The sequence below is a fragment of the Sus scrofa genome, chromosome 18 (assembly GCF_000003025.6).
Source record: "Sus scrofa isolate TJ Tabasco breed Duroc chromosome 18, Sscrofa11.1, whole genome shotgun sequence".
Classification (NCBI taxonomy): Eukaryota; Metazoa; Chordata; class Mammalia; order Artiodactyla; family Suidae; genus Sus; species Sus scrofa.
This window is the reverse complement of record NC_010460.4, coordinates 28,645,379-28,666,459: the sequence shown is the minus strand read 5'-3', so window position 1 is coordinate 28,666,459 and position 21,081 is coordinate 28,645,379. Positions and strand designations below refer to the sequence as shown.

The following is a 21,081-nucleotide window of genomic DNA, read 5'->3' as shown; positions in this document are numbered from 1 at the left end:
TATAGTAGGCAGGGTGGGTTTAACAGGAAGCTCATGAGATGGAAGTTCAGGTTCTCTCACTTGTGTGGAACCCTTCAAAGGCCCTATACTTAATTTTCTATGCATAATATTTATTTTTTAAAATATTTTTCCTATGTTATATACTAAATCCTTGTTGTATATCTATTTTATATATAGAAGTATGTATATGTTAATCCCATACTCCTAATTTATCCCCACCCCACCCCTCTCCCCTTAGGCAACCTGTTTGTTTTCTATATATATATATATCTCTGTTTCTGTTTTGTAAATAGATTCATTTGCTTTATTTTTTAGATTTCACATATAAGTAATATCATGTAATATTTGTCTTTTTCTGATTTCACTTAGTATGATAATCTCTAGGTCCATCCATGTTGCTGCAAATGGCAACATTTCATCCTTTTTATGACTGACTAGTATTCCATTGTGTGTGTGTGTGTGTGTGTGTGTGTGTGTGTGTATTTTTTCTTTCTTAAAAAGAATCCCCCAGGAGTTCCCATCGTGGCGCAGTGGTTAACGAATCCGACTAGGAACCATGAGGTTGCGGGTTCGGTCCCTGCCCTTGCTCAGTGGGTTAACGATCCGGCGTTGCCGTGAGCTGTGGTGTAGGTTGCAGATGCGGCTCGGATCCCGCGTTGCTGTGGCTCTGGCGTAGGCTGGTGGCTACAGCTCCGATTCAACCCCTAGCCTGGGAACCTCCATATGCCGCGGGAGCGGCCCAAGAAATAGCAACAACAACAACAAAAAGACAAAGACAAAAACAAACCAAAAAAAAAAGAATCCCCCAAATTACTTAAGTTTCATGTTTCGCCAAACCTGAATCTGACCCTGATTGCAGATATGAATCTTTTGACTGAGAAATCAAGTGTGCAAAAAATATAACAATTTTTGCCACAGTCAAATTCATTTTCTATTTGAACACACTTTCCACTGAGTGGAAGAAACAATCTCAGTGAATTCAGAGATCTTGCTAGAAGTAACATAAATTCTGAGTGGAATTTACAGGATACCATGAAACTGAAGAAGGGAACATCTGGCCCTAGATTGTCCATTGTTTCCATCCAAGGCTGTCTCTGACCTAGAGGTGCACAGTTCAGGTACACTGGGTCTTTGTCCTTCTGGTCCTGACTGTGAGCTCTCTCTTTGTTAGTTCTCTGTCTCTACCTGTCTCTGTCTCTCCACATCCCTGAGGAATGGAAGACCTCAAGGGATGAAAGGATTAGGATTATTTGGCTTCCCTTCAGCATCATTCTAGAAATACAAGAAAAGCTGAAGCTATGTCAAGTTATCTATGCCATGCAACAGTGCCCATTCCATTGCTCTTATGCCATGCAAGACACTGGAAGATTCTCTAAGACATGCCTCTTTCCTGGCTCCACCATAAAATTGAGGCACAGGCCCCCTATGTTCTAAAAATCTCTCAAATCTACTTGAGGATAGAATCAGTTCAGCTGTGATGCAATATTTCTGTTTAGAGGAACTGGTATCTCAGTCCATTCATGAGTCTGATTGTGGGATAAAGAGAGAAACTGTTTCTTATCCATCAGCAGTTCATTCACAACTACTGTTTTTGCATAAACACTGTGTTTTGAGTTCTTCAAGCTTTGGCTTTTGAAGCTTAAAAGGCAGTATTCATGTCACTCAAAAATTTCCAACCATCAATCTCTGACTCCAAAGGCAGTATTTTACAACTTGCAAGATGAGAACTGATGTTCTGTGCTCTTGTTCTAATGTAGCTCTTCCTTCAAGAGGCAGTGGAAGCAGAAGACGCAATTTGGAGAGCCTGTGAGACACACAGAATTAGTTAGAAATTCATAATATTATCTGGCCATATCATTTAATCAATAACAGCATTTCAGTGGCTGAAAAACTAACTGTAATGCAGATGTCTGCACTAGCTACCTTTTCTTTGCATCAGAAAATATTCTAACCCATTGAGTTGAGTGAATGTCTATTCATATGCCATGGATGGGTGCCCTTTGATGAGGTTAACTTGTTCTTGGTCAAGGATATTTGACCATGCTGTGGGTAACTATTATAGCTTGTCACTTTAAACAACTAGACTATATGGAAATGAGGAGTTGAAAATTCTGTTTTCTAAATTTGTTAGTACATTCCATTTACCACATCTGAATTTTGGATTCATCCTCACTAATGTAGAATGTAATTTTCTGTGCTCAGACAAAAATCCTTACACAGAAAAATTATATACTTCATTTTGGTGCTGCCAAAATAGTGGTTTTGAATGTCATTTTCTAATATATCAATATTTAAATATTTTTGATTGCTTAGAATTATTAAAATATGCTGCATTTTTCCTATATAGTATCTTTCTTGACACACTAAAGCATTTAACAAACACTAGTTTAGAATTCTTCGAAGCATTGACATACAGAAATATCAACAATATAATTTAATTCAAAATTAATAAAAATAACTAAATGGTGATTTAACAAATGCTGAAAATCACCTATAAGTTGGAATTAAAACATTGTATGTGGGAGGAATAGTGATGATGTGCCTTTCAATTCCTCTAGAGTAATTTGTGATGGTTGTGGGCTTGGATACTTTTCAATTCCATTTTCAGTGGGTTTAGCTTAAAAAGATTACCTTTTTGAATCTTAAATGATTATTGAAAATAATTTGAAGGTATTTTCAAGATGAAGGAATCTGAAGCACACAGTTAACTAATAGAAGAAAGAGATAGAAGAAAGCTCCTTATAAACAGCAGGCTTGATGAGTGGCATGAGAAAATAGGCAATGCTATTATATTTGCTAATATGGAACTTTTAATGTTCAGTTAAGGATCAGTATCTAAACTTTGCTGATTCATCTACCAATCATTTCATACTAAAGGTGAAGAATTCTTCCCATTTCCCCTTTTGATAGTGAAAAATAGAGTAGAGTCAAATCAACAATTACTTTTAAAATAAAAAAATTTCTATTTAGTAAGCTATTAACTCCTATGGAGTACTAAACCATAGAACCAAGGATGAAATTTTTAAAAATAGAAATTGAGTGAATTCAAAGTCTCTTTCTTCATATTCATTTATATATATTAATCTTTGTTTATATATTCACTTATATATATTTTTAATCATTCGCATATTCATTACTTTATTCATTTAAAATTTTTCAAATATTCATTGGATGCCTATTATATGCCAGGCTATCTTAAAAATCAAATTCTAATAGATTATAATTATTCAGAGAAATAAGTTCTCACTAAGGAATTTAGGCACCTTTGAAATATAGTTGAATTTCAAATATAACACTTAGACACAGTCACATTTTGGAAATTGATATTTAAGTAATTTAGATTAAAAATATAACTGCAGATATATGCCAGTGACCTAAATTTGTGTGAAGATTATTGTGAAGTTACTAAAAATTTACTGAGCCTCAAGAGTCTACTTACTACACAGATGACATATCAAATTGTTGATAGTTATTAAGGCGCTGTGAGAGTAAGGCAAGAGTCTTATGTAGTGGTTTTGAAATGTGAAGTATTTTATTATAATATACCAGTTGTACAACATTGTGCTATGCTACTCAGGATAGAAAAAAGTTTCCCCTTAGCATCATCTATTCCCTTGAGTATAGTTTGACTATTTATATGTGGCTTGCATAACTGAGAATTAAATGATCACAAAAATAAGCAGATTTATACAGAGCCCTTTTATATAAATCCTAGTTAATTCTCTTGGTTAAGCTTTTAATTATTTTCAAAATTTCCTGTTAGTTCATTGAAAAATCTGACAAATAACCAAGTGACAACCAGCTCATGTCACATCTAAAAGTTATTTTTTAGGAAACATCAAACTAATTATGACATTATCTGTAGCTCTTAAAATAAATAAATAAATAAAATAAAATATTATTTTCATTTCAGATGCGATCTGTGAGCCGAGTCTTTAAGTTTATTGATATGCCAGCAGAAGGAGATCAACCTAACAGGTCGTTCAAACCATCCAAGGATGGCCAGCTTTCAAAGGTTATGATTATTGAGAATCAACATGTGAAGAAAGATGACATCTGGCCTTCAGGGGGCCAAATGACTGTCAAAGACCTCACTGCGAAATATGTAGATGGTGGGAACGCCGTATTAGAGAACATTTCCTTCTCAATAAGTCCTGGCCAGAGGGTGAGATTTAAACATTGCTTGCTTGGTTAGATCTCTGCTCAGTAAGTGAATCTCAGTAGCCTAGAGCAACTTGTTAGTAGAGTCCATTTGTAACACTATTGTTGTAGACTAGAACCATTATTGGACATAAATATTTTCAAGTTCTTATGTGGAGTCATTATTTCTTCATGTGAAATTTAGTTTGCAGTGTCCTGACTCTATATATTGGGACCATTTAAAATGTGATTCTGGGAGTTCCCATCATGGCTCAGCAGAAACAAATCTGACTAGCATCCATGAGGGTGCAGGTTTGATCCCTGGCCTCGCTCAGTGCATTAAGGATCCAGTGTTGCCATGAGCTGTGGTGTAGGTTGCAGATGCAGCTTGGATCTGACATGGCTGTGACTGTGGTGTAGGATGTACAGCTCCAATTCAACTCCTCACCTGGGAACTTCCATATGCCATGGGTGTGGCCCTAAAAAAGAAAAAAAATGTGATTCTATTTGCAGAATATCTAATTGATTGCTAGCTTACTAACTAAAGAAGCCATTAAATAAACCAAAATTACAACATGTTTTTAGATTTTTGCATCTTGAAAATGTCTTCCATTTTAGATGAATGAACTATTTCAATGCTGACTCCATCTAAAGTCTTCTTCAATTTTACCTGACACTGTCAAACAAGTGGTCCTTTTTTCTTGGATTTTTTCAGTTTGTTTGTTTAGTTGGAATTTTTATCAAGGTATGGATTTTTTCATTTTTTTCCCAGTAATTTACCAATCAATAATAATTTATGGAGTTTCCTGATGGTCTAGTGGTTAAGGACTCAGCATTGTCACTACTGTGGCCTGGGTTACTGCTGTGGCTCAGGCTCTCTGGTTTGATTCCTAGCCTTGGAACTTCTACATGCTTTTTTTGAAACAATAATTTCATTTTTAATAAGCAAAAATAACCTTGTATTATATTGAAGTGTTTCTTATGGATCCTAGCACTGGGCTGAACTCATAGATGTTACTCAAATAAACTGATTCTAGAATTGATTCTTAGAGAAGGAGATGGTCATTTTCCCTACATTTCATGCTTTATAAATGTAGTTTTATATTCCCTTTTTCTTGCTAATTGAGATAGAATACAGCAGAACCACTTCCTATGAAAACTGAATTTTAAAAGTTCATCTCTTTGTGGTTTAATTTCAAGGATATATATACATATATATTTAACTGGTAGGATACTGGTCAATAAGGTTTGTTAGGCCACCATCACTATCACCAACATAAAAACAACTATTATCACTTGCTTTTGTTCATGGGCTTAGGAATATTTGATAATTTGAGGTACTGGACAAAGTTCTATTAGGAAGAAAATAGAGAGTGAGCAAATATTCTCTACATAATACACTAAAAGGCTTGAAATGGCACACTGGAAATTTTGACTTACCTATTAATCTTATAGTTAGGAAAAATAAATTCACATACTAATAATGTTAACTCTGTTATATTTCTGCTTACCAAGAATGAGATATATTTTTCTTTTTCTGAAACAGTTTTAAATGGACATAAATGAAGAGACTAGGTTTTAGATAGAATTTTCTCAAATTTTAGAATGAGGTTGTTTAAAGTTATGCTTTGGAACTAAATAAGATTAATTATTTGCCTTCACTCCTCCTTTCCATTGAGAAAAGCATAATTAATTACTCTCTTTTGCCTTACACATCAATGAATGCCGTAGGCAACCAAGGGTTACCAGGATGGATGCCAAAAGCGCTGTGAAGTTATAAACAATATCAACAGATAGGTTGTTATAAACCAAGGTATAAAGATTTGGTAAATTAATCGTTTTCTCTCCTCCTGACATTCCACCATCCCTTTTATTTTCCAGTGCTCACTTGCCCATTAAATTAAATGCAAACAAGTCCTAGTAGAGTTTTGGATTCCTCATTTCTATAGATAGTTTCCTTAATGTGAGAGTAGTAAACAGAGATGATAAAAATGAGGGAGAAACAATTTACCCAGGCATTCTATCTTTTCTGAACCTTTACAGGGAAAGCTGGTCATGTGTCTTTACAAGGCATTCTCTAGGAAATTGGGGGAATTGAAAATTACTCATATAATGCTCTAGATATTTATCAAGTGCTTATCATGTAGTAAGCACTGTAATACCTTTGTTTGTTATTGCATTTGATCTTATTATAACTCCAAAGGTGGATGTTATTAACCTTTTTGTGTACAGGAAGAAAATGAAGGTTTTTTTATTTATTTTTCTATTTTAGGGCAGCACCTGTGGCATGTGGAAGTTCCCAGGCTAGGAGTCGAATAGGAGCTGCTGACCTACACCACAGCCACAGCAAGGCCAGATCCTAGTTGTACAATGCAGGGATCGAACCTGCATCCTCACGGATCCTAGTCATGTTCATTAATCACTGAGCTATGAAGGGAACTCCAGAAAATGAAATTTGATTAAGTGAGTGAGGTAGCAGGGATTTTAAACTCAGATCTGCTATCTTCAAAGTCCTTTTTTACCTGCTTCTCTTAAAAGACAAAGAAAGAGCAATAGGAGAGAGTAAGGGAGGGAGGAAGGGAGAATGAGAATGAGAATGAGAATGAATCTGTCCCAGAAAATGTCAGCTGAAAGGGGAAATGTTAGACCCAGTAAGAACTGAAGCAGATTTACTGTGAAGCTAACAAAGCTTAGGTTTCAAAGAACTTCACTTGCTTGAGACCATTTAAAGGCCCTGTACCTAATTTTTTGTTTATAATTTTGAAATCTTTATTCTTGAAAAGAACTTGACCCACAATTGTAAAAGATTCATCCTGCAAAAAAATAATCTTGCAGTACCCTTGAATAAGAGATATACAGGTAAAATGCTAAGGTAATTCAGAGGAGAAAGCAGTAAGTATCATTTGACTGGGAGCTGGTCTATTCAAGGAGGGTTTTACACAGGAAGTAGCATTTAGAATGAGGCTTTGAGACTTGAACAAAAGTAAAGGTGGTAAGGAAGGGTGCCATAGGCAGAGGGAATAACATGAGGCACAGGGTATGTACAAAAAGCAGTGACGGGTTCATTCAGGATGGGGGATGCATGAAGGGTGTAATGGGAGCCAAGACTGGTACAAGATGATAGAGATATGAAGATAGAGGGCCAAAGCAATAAAGGAAAGTTGACAACTTAGGAAATCCTAATTGATTTTGCTAGTGCATTGTCTTTGAGAGCAGTGGTCTCAAAGTGTGGTCCCTGTCCCAGCATCATCTACATCAGTTGAGAACTTGTGAGAAATGCACATTCTCGAGGCCCCCTGAGCCTTACTGAATAAAAGACTCTGGGAGTGGGACCAGTGGTCTGTGTTTTATCACACCTTCCAGGTGATGCTGATTTATGTGCTACATTATGTGTGGAGGAGTGAAGGTAGAAGTCCAACTGCAAAGTCTTAGGGAATGGATGAATCCTGAAATGAGGAGTTACATAGAACACCATGTTGGTGGTGGGAAAGAGAAAGCAACAGCATCTGTCTTAAGAGGGTATATATAGAGATTTGCCTTTGCACCGTAGAGGAGTTTTTTTTTTTTCATTATTATTATTTTTTAATAATTATTTCCCCAATGCAGTTTTTTTTCTTCTGTACAGCATGGTGACCCAGTTACACATACATGTACACATTCTATTTTTGCACATTATCATGCTCCATCATAAGTGACTAGACATAGTTCCCAGTGCTAACAGCAGGATCTCATTGTTTATCCAGTCCAAAGGCAATAGTTTGTATCTATGAACCCCAAGCTCCCCAACCACCCCACTCCCCCCCTCCCCCTTGGCAACCACAAGTCTAATCTCCAAGTCCATGATTTTCTTCACTGTGGAAAGTTTCATTTGTGCCATATATTAGATTCCAGATATAAGTGATATCATATGGTATTTGTCTTTCTCTTTCTGACTTACTTCACTCAGGATGAGAGTCTCTATTTCTATCCATGTTGCTGCAAATGGCGTTATTTTGTTCCTTTTTAAGGCTGAGTAGTATTCCATTGAGTATATATGCCGTATCTTCCTAATCCAATCGTCTCTTGATGGACACTTGGGTTGTTTCCATGTCTGGGCTATTGTGAATAGAGCTGCAATGAACATGCAGGTGCATGTGTCTTTTTCAAGGAAAGGTTTGTCCGGATATATGCCCAAGAGTGGGATTACTGGGTCATATAGTAGTTGTATGTACAGTTTTCTAAGGTACCTCCATATTGTTCTCCATAGTTGTTGTACCAGCTTACATTCCCACCAACAGTGCAGGAGGGTTCCCTTTTCTCCACACCCCTCCAGCATTTGTTATTTGTGGACTTATTAATGATGGTCATTCTGACTGGTGTGAGGTGGTATCTTGTGGTAGTTTTGATTTGCATTTCTGTAATAATCAGCGATGTTGAGCATTTTTTCATGTGCTTGTTGACCATCTGTACATCTTCCTTGGAGAAATGTCTATTCAGGTCTTTTGCCCATTTTTTCAACTGGGTTTTTGGCTTTTTTGCTGTTGAGTTGTATAAGTTTCTTGTATATTCTAGAGATTAAGCCCTTGTCAGTTGCATCATTTGAAACTATTTTCTCCCATTCTGTAAGTTGTCTTTTTGTTTTCTTTTTGGTTTCCTTTACTGTGCAAAAGCTTGTCAGTTTGATTAGGTCCCACTGGTTTATTTTTGATCTTATTTCTGTTGCTTTGGGAGACTGACCTGAGAAAATATTCATAAGGTTGATGTCAGAGAATGTTTTGCCTATGTTCTCTTCCAGGAGTTTGATGGTTTCTTGTCTTATATTTAAGTCTTTAAGCCATTTTGAGTTTATTTTTGTACACGATGTGAGGACGTGTTCTAATTTCATTGCTTTGCATGCAGCTGTCCAGGTTTCCCAGCAATTCTTGCTGAAAAGACTGTCTTTTTCCCATTTTATGTTCCTGCCTCCTTGTTTTGGCATTTTTGTTTGTTTGTTTGTTTTTTGAGACAGTAGGAAAGGCCGTAAGTGGAGTTATAGAGAACTTTTAAAAAGCTGGAAAACTGAAGGTGTTCTTATTAAGCTGCTTCAGTCTTTTAAGTCAACTTCCAAAACTACAGAAGTTGAGTAGTATCAGTCCTCTGACTTTGTTCTTCTCCTTCAATAATGTGTGGACTATTCAGAGTCTTCTATATCTCCATATAAACCTTAGAATCAGTTTGCCATATTCACAAAATAACATGCTGGGATTTTGATTGGGATTGCATTGAATCTATAGATCAAGTTGTGAAGAAATGACATCTTGACAATATTGAATCTTCCTGTCCATGAACATGGAATATCTTTCCATCTGTTTAATTCTTCTTTGGTTTAATTCATCAGTATTGTAGTTGTTCTCATCCTGATCCTGTGTATATTTTCTTAGATTTATACCTAAGTATTTCATTTTCAAGGGTGCTAATGTCAATTGCATTTTGTTTTTAATTTCAAATTCTACTTGTTAATTGCTGGTATGTAGGAAAATTGACTTCTGTGTCTTAACCTTGTATCCTTCAATCATGCTGTAATCCCTTGTTTCAGGAGTTTTAGTGTTGATTTTTTTTTATTTTCTACATAGATAATGTTATCTGCAAACAAAGACAGTTTTACTTTTTCTTCTCAATCTGCATGCCTTTTATTTCCTCTTCTTGACTTGTTGCATTAGCTAAGACATCCAATAGGATACTGAAAGCAGTGGTAAGAGGAAGGCATCCTTGCCTTGATGTTGATCTTAGTGGGAAAGCTTCAAGTTTTACATCAAGTGTGATGAAAGCTGTAGGATTTTTGAAGATGTTGTTTTTGTCAAGTTGATAACTTTCCCTTCTATTTCTACTTTACTAAGAGTTGTTATCAAGAATTGGTTTTGAATTTTATCATATGCTTTTTCTGCATCGATTGGTGAAATCATGTGATTTTTCTTGCCTGTTGATATAATGGATTATATTAATTGCTTTTTAAATGTTGAACCAAGCTTGTGAGTCTGGGATAAATCCCACTTGGTCATGGTGTGTAATTCTCTTTATACACTGCTGTATTTTATTTGCTAATTTTAAAGCATTTTCCATCTATGTTCGTGAGAAATATTGGTCCTAATGTCTTTATTTTTGGTATTATGGCAATTCTGGTCTCATAGAATGAGTTAGGATGTATTCCTTTTGCTTCTATCTTGTGAAAGAGATTGTAGAGAATTGGTAGAATTTCTACTTTAAGTGTATGGTAGAATTCATCAGTGAATCTATCTGGGCCTGGTGCTTTCTGATTTGGAAAGTTGTCAATTATCAATGCAATTTCTTTAAAAGATATATGCCTATTCAGATTGTGTATTTCTTCTCATGAGTTTTGGCAGATTATATCTTTCAGGGGATTGTATCTCTCAAGGTTTATTTATTTAAAGTTATCACACTAATGGGCATAGAGTTGTTTATAGTATGTATTTATTATTCTGTTAATAATATGTAGTAAGATATATAGTGGTTTTACCTCCATTTATTTTTAAAAAAATTTAGTTGAAATATAATTCACATACAATATGATGTAAGGTTCAGGTACATTACATAGTGATTTGACATCTGTGTATATTATGAAATGGTCACCACAATAAGTCTAGTAAACCACTTTTCCTCATACAAATTTATTACAATATTATTGGCCATATTCCTTATGCTGTAAGTATCCTTTCATTTTTTTTCTTTTGATCTTTTTTATTTTTTATTTCCATTTTTTCCTACTGTGCATTATTTTTTTTCTACTATACAGCATGATGACCCAGTTACACATACATGTATACATAACATTTTTTATTTCCATTTTTTCCTACTGTACATTATTTTTTTCTACTGTATAGCATGATGACCCAGTTACACATACATATATACATTCTTTATTCTCACATTATCATGCTCCATCATAAGTGACTAGACATAGTTCCCAGTGCTACACAGCAGGATCTCATTGCTAATCCATTGCAAAGGCAATAGTCTGCATCTATTAACCCCATGCTTCCAATCCATCCCACTCCCTCCACCTCCCCATTGGCAACCACAAGTCTATTCTCCAAGTCCATGATTTCCTTTAATCTCCTTTCATTTTTGATATTAGTAATTTGTCTTATCACTCTTATTTTCTTAGTCTGCCTAGAAGCTTGTGAAATTTATTAATCCTTTCAGAAGACCAGTTTTTGTTTTCATTGATTTTTCTCTACTGATTTCCTGTTTTCAATTCAGTTGATTATGCTTCAATTTTTATTTATTTATTTTTCTTCTGCCTACTTTGGATTTGATTTGCTCTTCTTCTGGTTTCCTAAAATGGAAGCTTGATTATTGATTTTGGATGTTTCTTCTCTTCTGTATTACATATTATATTCTTTTCTGTACTAGGTATTTATATTATGCTATAATTATAAATTATTATATTAGATATATTAGATATTTCTTTTCTATAGCATTTAATATTATAAATTTCCCCTGTACTGCTTTTGCTTCATACCACAAATTCTGATAAATTTCATTTTATTTTAATTTGTTTGAAATATTTTTAATTTTCTTTTGAGATTTCTTCTTTAACCCATGTGTTGTTTAATGTCCAATTATTTGGGGATTTTCCAGCTGTATTTCTGTTATAGATTTCTGCTTTAATTCCACATGGTCTGAGAGCATACTTTATATGATTTGCATTCTTTTAAATTTGTTAAATTGTGTCATATGGCCCATAATGTGATCTACCTTGGTGATCACCTATGTTCCTGGTAAGCTTTAGAAGAATGTGTACTTTGCTGTTGTTGGGTAAAGTAGTTTATAGATGTCAATTACATCCAATTGACCGATGGTTGTATAGAGTTTAACTATATTCTTACTGGTTTACCAACTTCTATCTGTCCATTTTTGATAGAGGAATATTGCAATTTCCAATTGTAATAGTGCGTTCTTTCAAGATTTTTTCTTTATCTCTGATTGTCTGTAGTTTGAGTAGATATGCCTATATGTAGTCTTTTTGGCATTTATCCTGCTTGATATTCTGTGAAATTCCTAGTCCTGTGGTTTAGTTTTTGACATTAATTTGGGGAAGTTCTCAGTCATTGTTGTTTCAAATATTTTTGTTCCTTTCCCTTTCTTCTCCTTTTGTGAGATGAACTGTGTTTGAGCTCCTGGAGATAACACTTACAAAGGTGTAGGGTCCTCTCTATGAATGGCCTCCCCTGGAGATTTTTCTCTCAGACTTGACCATGCAGAGCCTCCGGCAATTTTTCATTGACAATTTAGGTTTTCCTACCCTGGTTCAGGTCGTTATGGAGGTTTCTCATCATGGGTTTCTACTCCAGTAAGTTGTCATTCTCTCTGTTTCTCCATTTATGGTGGCAGTGGTTTGCCTTGTGACTTCACTTTCTGATGGATCTAGAAAGAGTTTTGATTTTTGGTTTGCTCAGGTTTTTAATCTGTTGTTAGGATAGATACCCAAGTTACCCATATGCTGGACCAGAAACTAGAAGTCTTATTTTTCATTTTTTTTTTGTCCCTTTGCCTAGCACATTGCCTAGCTAACTATATGTTAAATGCATGCATGAATGAATGACTGAGTGGCCTCTATCTACTTCTAGTCTTATGATTGATTACAGTAGGAATTTATTCTTAAAGCTGTTATTCTGATCAGCTCTCTTAAGAATGTAGTTTCTACTGCTTTGCCTTATACCTATGAAAATGTTACAAGATGCCCCAGACATACTTTTTGCATGATGATTAAGAAGTAGACTCAAATTTAGCACAGATCTTCCTTGACTTAAAAATGGAGTTATGTTCTGATAAACCCATCATAAGTTGAAAATACCATTAAGTCAAAAATGCATTTAATACACTTAACCTACATGAACATTATAGCTTAACCTAGCCTACCTTGAACATGCCAAGAACACTTACATAAGTGTATAGTTGGGCAAAATCATCTAACACAAAGCCATTTTATAACAGTATTGAATATCATATAATTCATTGGATACTGTACTGAAAAGTGAAAACAACCATAGTTGTAAATGTATCAGCTATTTGCCTTCATAATGACATGGCCGTCTGGGAGCTACTGCTGCCCATCACTATGAGAGAATATCATACCACATAGCACTAGACCAGGAAAAGACCCCAATTCAAGACTTGAAGTAGTTTCTAGCTAATGTGTATTGCTTTCACACCATTGTAGAGTTAGAAAATCCTAAGTCAAACCATCCTAAGTTGAGGACCATTTGTATATTATTTCTATTGTCTAAAAATCCAGCAAGCTCATCTATAGTCTAATTCATCTTCTTTAAAAAAGAAAAAAAAAGAGAAAAAACATTCAAAAAGGACTTATTTGGGCATTTCTTTTTTAATTTTTAATAGATTTCAGTGATCTTGGTTTTATGGTGTGTCTCATTCCATTCAGGCTGCTGTAACAAAATATCATAGGCTGGGTGGCTTATAAATAACAGAAATTTGTTTCTTACAATTCTGGAGTCTGAAAGTCCAAGATCATGGCCCCACAGGTTCAGTGTCTGATAAGAGCCCACTTGGTCATAGGCATCTGTCTTCTCACTGTAACTTCACTTGATAGAGGGGACAAGGGACTTCCCTGGGACCTCTTTCATAAGGACACTGAGGGCTCTATCTTCATGAGGGCTTTATCTTCATTCATGAGGGCTCTATCTTCATGACCAAATCACCTCCTGGTGGCCCCACCTCCTAATATCCTATCGCATTGTAGGTTGGAATTTCAACATATGAATTTATGGGGAGTTCCTGTCGTAGCTCAGCGGTTAACAAATCCAACTAGGATCCATGAGGACTTGGGTTCAATCTCTGGTCTTGCCCAGTGGGTTAAGGATCCAGCATTGCTATGAGCTGTGGTGTAGGTTGCAGACACGGCTCAGATCCTGCATTGCTGTGGCTCTAGCATAGGCCAGCAGCTACAGCTCTGATTGGACCCCTAGCCTAGGAACCTCCATATGCCATGGTGTGGCCCTAAAAAGACTATATATATATATAAGTTTAAGAGAGACACATATTCAGCCCATTGTATGGTTGAAAGATGAAAAAATCAATACCATTAAATCTTCATATTAGACACTTTGTCCATAGAAATTACTTTAGGGAAGATATCTTATTACTTATATTATAGTAATATATATACTATATATTACTATATATTACTATATAAGTAATATCTTATTACTTTCTTGGCTTTTAATTTAGGCCTTTACTTCACAGAACCTGCACTAAATTTTACTTTCAATGCATGAGAAAAATACGTAGCAAGTATTTTACAACTTTTACTTTAATAAAAGTAACTTTAAGAAATCCTAGTTTGGGATTTCCCCTTGTGGTACGGTGGGTTATGTATCCAGTATTGTCATGGTAAGTAGCTAGGTTTGCTCCAGGTTCAGTCCATGGCCTAGGAATCTCTGCATGCTAAGTGTGCATTCAAAACAAAACAAAAAACAACCTATTTTTCTTTTCAATCTCAAGTAGTTTTTTCTTAAAAGCTGTTCATTTTGGCCTAAATTTTTAACATCCAGATCACCTTCTCCCAACTAGAATATCTATTCCTTTTTTCTTTTTTTTTTTTCTTCTCAAAATATAGGCTGGGACTTTAATTTGGAGCTAGGTCTTTCATAATAAGCCTAGATTTATCAAAATGCTTCAGATGGTATCTTGATTATATCACAGTACAGGACAGTGCTCTAAATTTTTAATCATACATTAAGATCTATTCTTTTGGGTGAGCTTTCCTGCTTTCTCCATTTGTAATCTCTTTAAAATATTGAGATGCCAGAAATATTTCAAGTAATATCAAGAATTCAGATCATAGAAGCATAAACACCTAAATATCTATTTTATGTATTAAATACATATGACATTCTGCCTTGATAAAACTTGATGTGAAGCATCTGAATCATTAAGTAATTTATTCTGGGTTTGTGAGGAGCATATCCTTAAGAATTATGTTTTGGAGTTTTTTAGGGTCGTACCTATGGCATATGGAAGTTCCCAGGCTAGGGGTCAAATTGGAGCTGTAGCTGCCAGCCTGTGCAACAGCCATAGCAATGCAGAATCCGAGCCACATCTGCGATCTACACCACAGCTCGTGGCAATGCCAGATCCAGATCCTTAATCCACTAAGTGAGGCCGGGGATTAAACTCGCATCCTCATGGATACTAGTAAAGGTTTGTAATCTGCTGAGCCACAAGGTACTCCCAAGAATTATGTTTTATTAGTGATAAACAGAGATGTATCATATATAAAATTTACAGTTATTAAACTTTGGGAATCTAAATTTTGTTTTATTTGGCATCTTGATTTCTGGAGACCACAGAGAGATGAAAAATAATTACAGCTAGTTTCAGTCTCTTGCCATATTAAAATGGCAAGTAAGACACTCTGAAAAGAATGTCCTGAGACTGTTCTATTCATGGTACAGTCAGTGCAGTTACAACTAGCATCAAACTCAATGCTGTTTAACTCTCCACATAACATTTTGATTTATCTTGATCCAAAATTCTCAGAGAGGAGGTGCACTGAAGTTACTAGAAAACACTGACTTGGAATTAGGATCTATCTTAAAAGCTTATTTGTGGGAAATACTCTGCCCTGATACAACAGATCACAGAGAAGCCTAGAAAAACAAGTCCCGGAAAAGAATTGCTATGTGCCAATTATATAAACAACAGGAGACTTTGTTAGGTATGAACCAATAAGATTACGTGCTGTTGAAAACCATGTCTGACATAATGCAATGCCAGAGGTTCAACAATATCAGGAAACCAGACAGTAGCTAATAACTAAAGCTAAACAAAAGACTTACAAATTGTCTCTCAATCCAGTTTTATCCCAACATAAAAACTGAGTTCTCTAAACATTTAAATATTTGCTTCTTAAGTAAAAATAATGTAGTTATTTATCCTAATCTTTAGAATCCTGGCTAATGACAAAAGAGTCTGAACCTCAAGGAACTTTTCATCAAGAGTTTTTGATGTGACATTGGAAGAGATGACTTCTTGCTCTTAAACTTCCCTTCTCTTCCCTTTCCTCATGCCTCACCTACACAGTGCATACTCAGATTACTTATACAAAGCTTTGCTGTTGTGTTTGAAAAATCATGACATACGGAGATATGTTTGCACAACATGGGCTGATTCAGAAATGGAAGTGTCCATATGAAATTCCACAAGATTTTTAAATTAAAAATGGGTCTGATAACTGAACAGAATTGACTATATCCATTTATTTATTAGATCAACTAAATAAGGTTATTCATTCATCTGCCCTTCCTCCCTTCTTTTCCTTCCTTTCTTACTTCTATTCACCCATCCACTTACCCATCCATCCACTGTCTGTCTGTCCATCTGTCTGTCCATCCATCCACTCATCCTTTCATCTGACTATCCCTTCATCAATGTAAACAAGTATTTATTGAGTAATCAAGTGAGCCAACCACTATGGTAGGTGCTGAGAATTCAATGGAAAACAATATAAATTACCCTGCCTTTGTTGAATTTATATTCTTTGGGTGAACACAAGCAGTAATCAAGACAAGAATAAATAAAATAATTACCATTTTTGATGAATAGTATGAAGAGCCTCAACAGGGTGTTGTGTATAACATTTTATTTATCTGATTTTTTTAAGTTGTCTAAGAAAACAGACATTTATGAATGTCTCATTATAAGGCTCTTATGATGCATAGAAGGATAATTGTGTCACTACTGTTTATCAGCTTCCCCAAAGGCCTAGTTTACTACCAGGTTACTAATCAGTATTCAATAAGTTATTATTATTGTAGGTTCTACGTGCTCTCAAGCATACATTGTGGTCCATAACCAGTTTTGTTTTAGAAACTTTCTGGTCTATAATGAGATAAGTATAGAAATTGCAAGTAGGCATTTAGAAATTCTTTTTTATTATCTACTTTTTAACATACTGAATGAACAGTGGGTTGAAAACTATAAAACAAAACAAAACTGTCCTTTTCCATGGGTAGTGTGAAAAGCACTACTCAACAAGACCATTTGTCCAGCTCTCCTGTGAAGAGGCATAATAATAAAAAAAGAAAGAGAAATAATGTAAGGGGGAAGAAATAAACACCCACCACATGTTGAGCAGTTTATTCAGTATTTAGTTAATGACTACAGAGATGTTCTATCCCATCGAGAGCCTCTTCCTCTAAGCACTGGATCTGAGAGGGTATCATAACAGCTCCCTGCTGCCACCTGGGGCACCTGTTCTCCCCTTGCAGGGCATGGCCTTCCCACTGCCATGCTGGTTCTTATAGTCTTTAGAGACCAAGAAGAGTTTTCTCTTTTCCTTAATATTCCTTTCACTTCCTAAAATTCTCTTCTTGCCCATCAGAATGGATATAAGAATTTTACTTGACACCGGTCCATGTGCTTATCTGCTGAGAAGTGGCAGGGACCATCCTGCCTTCTGTGGGAGTATATAGCTCATTGAACTTACCCTTTATTGTCAGGCCTAAACTTGATGCTTACTTAATTTATTATGGACATTATTTAAATATTAGAACTGTTTCAGATTCATTCATTTTCAAGCTCGTATTCATGTTTGGAACTAGATCAATTGATGCTTTAAGACTCTGCTTTGGCTTGAGCCTATTCTTAGAAATGATGTTCATTAAGACACTCTATCTTTGTTCTCTATGCAAAAGGGGCATTTTCAGTCTTTTTGCCATTAGTAAATACCAGTGATAAATGAATCTAGCCTCACAGGTTCAGTTCCTCTTCGTCAGTTTCTATATTGTCTCCCAGGGTTGCTCTGTTCCCAATCAATTTTGGTCAGAATTGGATGCAAAAAGGCTTGAGTGACTAAGTGAAATCTTCCCCTGGTGATGATGAGAAAAATCTTCCCCACTGTTTTTTAATTGAAATATAATACCAGATTATATTTATGGTATTGTATCTGTATGTCACAGGAGTAATCCCATCACTCTGATTTTCTAGGTGGGCCTCTTGGGAAGAACTGGATCAGGGAAGAGCACTTTATTATTGGCTTTTTTGAGACTGCTGAACACAGAAGGAGAAATACAAGTAGATGGTGTGTCTTGGGATTCAATAACTTTGCAACAGTGGAGGAAAGCTTTTGGAGTCATACCCCAGGTAAGCCGGAAATACTTAGCTAGTAGAAAAGTGACCACCTAGGTTTACCATTATTTGACACTTGCACTCAAGAAATTCACATTCACCTGCAAAATATATTCACTATGTATTGCTGCCATTTTTTTCTATAATTCGGTATTTTCATAGGGAGAAACACTATTTATAGAAGCTTTGAGTTCTCTGGCATACAGTTATTGAAATATTAATCGTTTTGATAGCACAGTTATTGAAATATTAATCGTTTTGATAGACTTTTCTAGAAGACATAAATCACAGCAGGAGCATGGGGTTTTGTTTTCAGCTTTTCTTTTTTCCTACTTTAGTAGTCTGAGCTCCAAGTTAGCAATCACAGCAGGTTGAGAAATGCTTTGCAAGATATAAAAGATGCTGCTAAAATAACAAACACTCAGAAGCATGAGTTAGCAGAATTGAAAATAGAAAGTGTAATGATTGTTTTTTGTTCTTTGAATAGAATGAATCATGTCAGATTAATCTGTAGTTTTTTTTTTTAAATGTCACTGGTTGGTTTGGGTCACAAAGGATCTTCAGCCTCACTGGCTTGGTATCGTTCTATCTGTGTCATAGTGCAAGAGGACTTTTTAATTATGAGAGAAATAGCAACAGTTTCATTTTTAAAAATGATCTTAATGGAAACCAAGGAATGTCTTTACTGGGACCAAATCTGAAAGACATGGTCTGTATGTCTACTAGCATTTTCTCTCATCTCTATGGATATGTTTGCTGTTTTAATGGCCTCTTTTCCCTTAGTGCTAATGGGCACGGAATCCATTCCACTACCATGGTTCTAACAATTCTCTGCTTTTACCACTAAATTAAAATGCCAGCAGCATCTCCAGGTAGATAGACTACAAATCTAGCCTGAGAAAACAGCTTGTATTTCTTGATGGATTACCTCTGTGGGACATTTGCTCTCTCAACTAATGAGGCACTAAATATGGTAACTGCTAGACTGATGCTTTTAATTCACTTGTCTAGACTTTGCCATGTTACCAGAAGCTCCATCCTGGCTGAACTTTTGAAAAACAATGTTGTTTCTTCAGAAAGAAAAAAAAAAAAAAAAAGGATTGTCAGAAGGTCTGAAGATAAAGAAACACTGGGAATACAAGTATCCCATGGTGACAGCATTAGGCAAGACAACAATGTTGAAGAGCACAGGATAGAGTCTCGGTTGTCCGAGAAGCACTGCTGTTCCGTTGATTTTCAGTCTTCTGGTCCCGTTTTAAACTACAAAAGCAAAGCCTCAGTTCTTTTTTTGTTGTTCTTATTTATATAAATTTTCCCATTAGAATAAGCAAAGCTCGAAGAAATAATATCAGTTTCACTGGGAATCCCTTAGTTTAATCCACCATCTGATAGAGACGCTTTTTTTTTTGTTTTGTTTTATTGGATGTTTTGTTCAGGAACCCAAATATGCAAGACCTGGAGGGAAATCAGGTGGGCCAGAGTTAGGAAAATTCTTTTTTATTGCCTTTCTGCCAACATGAATCTTTCAAACTTGCCTTTCCCCTCTTCTGTGGCATCAAGTTTTGTATAAACTAAACAAGAAATACTTTGAGCCATGCCTTTAAAAATGTGTGATTGTGCTAATAATAGTTTCTAATTATACATGTTTATGCTCTAAAGACAAGGATGTCTTTAGAGAGAAGGTACTGGTCCTTCTACAGCGGCAGTGACATCTCGAGAACCTTACATGAATGGCTAAGAAAGAGAGAAAGAGGGCAAATTCCTCATACCTTTTTAACATCCAACCAAGAGATACTTTTACTTTCCCATCTTACCTTTGAAAGTTCAAATTAAGTAATTTTTTTCCTTCTCTGGAGTTTGATATTTATTTTTTTAACTGATTTTTATTTTTCCATTTTGGTTGGTTTACAGTGTTCTGTCATGGAGTTTGATCTTTAAAAAGCAGAAATTAGGAATTAAAAATCCAAGAATTATTTTTGTTTGCTTTTCCATCTTTTATTCCTTCTGCTTTTCTGAACCTGCAAGGGTATATTTCCTTAAAACCTCTGACATCAAATATCAGATCTCGGGGTCAATTAACCACTTGTTTTCAGACACATGAAACAGGAACCTTGAACAAGAAACTTGCCTCTCCCTTATAGTTGGCCCAAGACATCATCTTTGGAATCACAGGATGTCCTTAGTTTTGGCATGTTCTGTGTGTGTGTTTTCTACCCTCCTATAGCTAGAAAGCAGTCTTAGTGAATGCACCAGCATGGAAAACAAGGCATTGTGTACATTTCAAGGTGGAGCCTTCTTTAGTTTGTTCTACTTTACCTATAAGCTCTGGGGCCTCTTGAACTGGAAGAGGGGTGGGGAAGGGGTGGCAAAGAGTGTGCTGCTGTGGGCAGCTTGTGGACAGTAGACTTCAGTGGACAGGATGAGAAGCAGGGAGATGGGCTGAGAACCTCTCTAGCTGTAATGTGGTTAAGAGCCTGGACTAAAGTGAAGAGGACAGTGGGCAGTGGATGTGGATGTGGAGTGGAGAAAAGAAAAAAAAACAAAAAACTAGTATGAACTTTAATGCAATACAGCTGTACTATTTCTGAACCTAAAAATTTGAAATTTGTGATAATTTGGTTAGACCTAGAAATAATTTTTGAATGCTATTTCTGAAAAAGTATATATATCTGAAAACTATGTCCTAGCATTAAAAATTTGTGAAACATTAAATGACTTTATGGAAACAATTATTTGAGCACTTAACATGCAGTCATTTACATACAAAAATTATATATCCACTATAAAATTATTTTCTTTTTTTAATCAACCTTA

The 21,081-nt window shown here is 35.5% G+C and overlaps 1 protein-coding gene across 4 annotated transcripts in view; it reads left to right on the top strand.

Annotated features, from left to right (window-relative positions):
• The window catches only part of CFTR (cystic fibrosis transmembrane conductance regulator), a 190,493-nt gene that overhangs the window by 151,750 nt on the left and 17,662 nt on the right, over positions 1 to 21,081 (top strand). For all 4 annotated transcript variants that reach the window (XM_021078522.1, XM_021078520.1, XM_021078523.1 and 1 more), the window contains 2 exon segments: positions 3,914 to 4,165; positions 18,127 to 18,282. In XM_021078522.1, coding sequence (XP_020934181.1) covers positions 3,914 to 4,165; positions 18,127 to 18,282 — 408 coding nt within the window.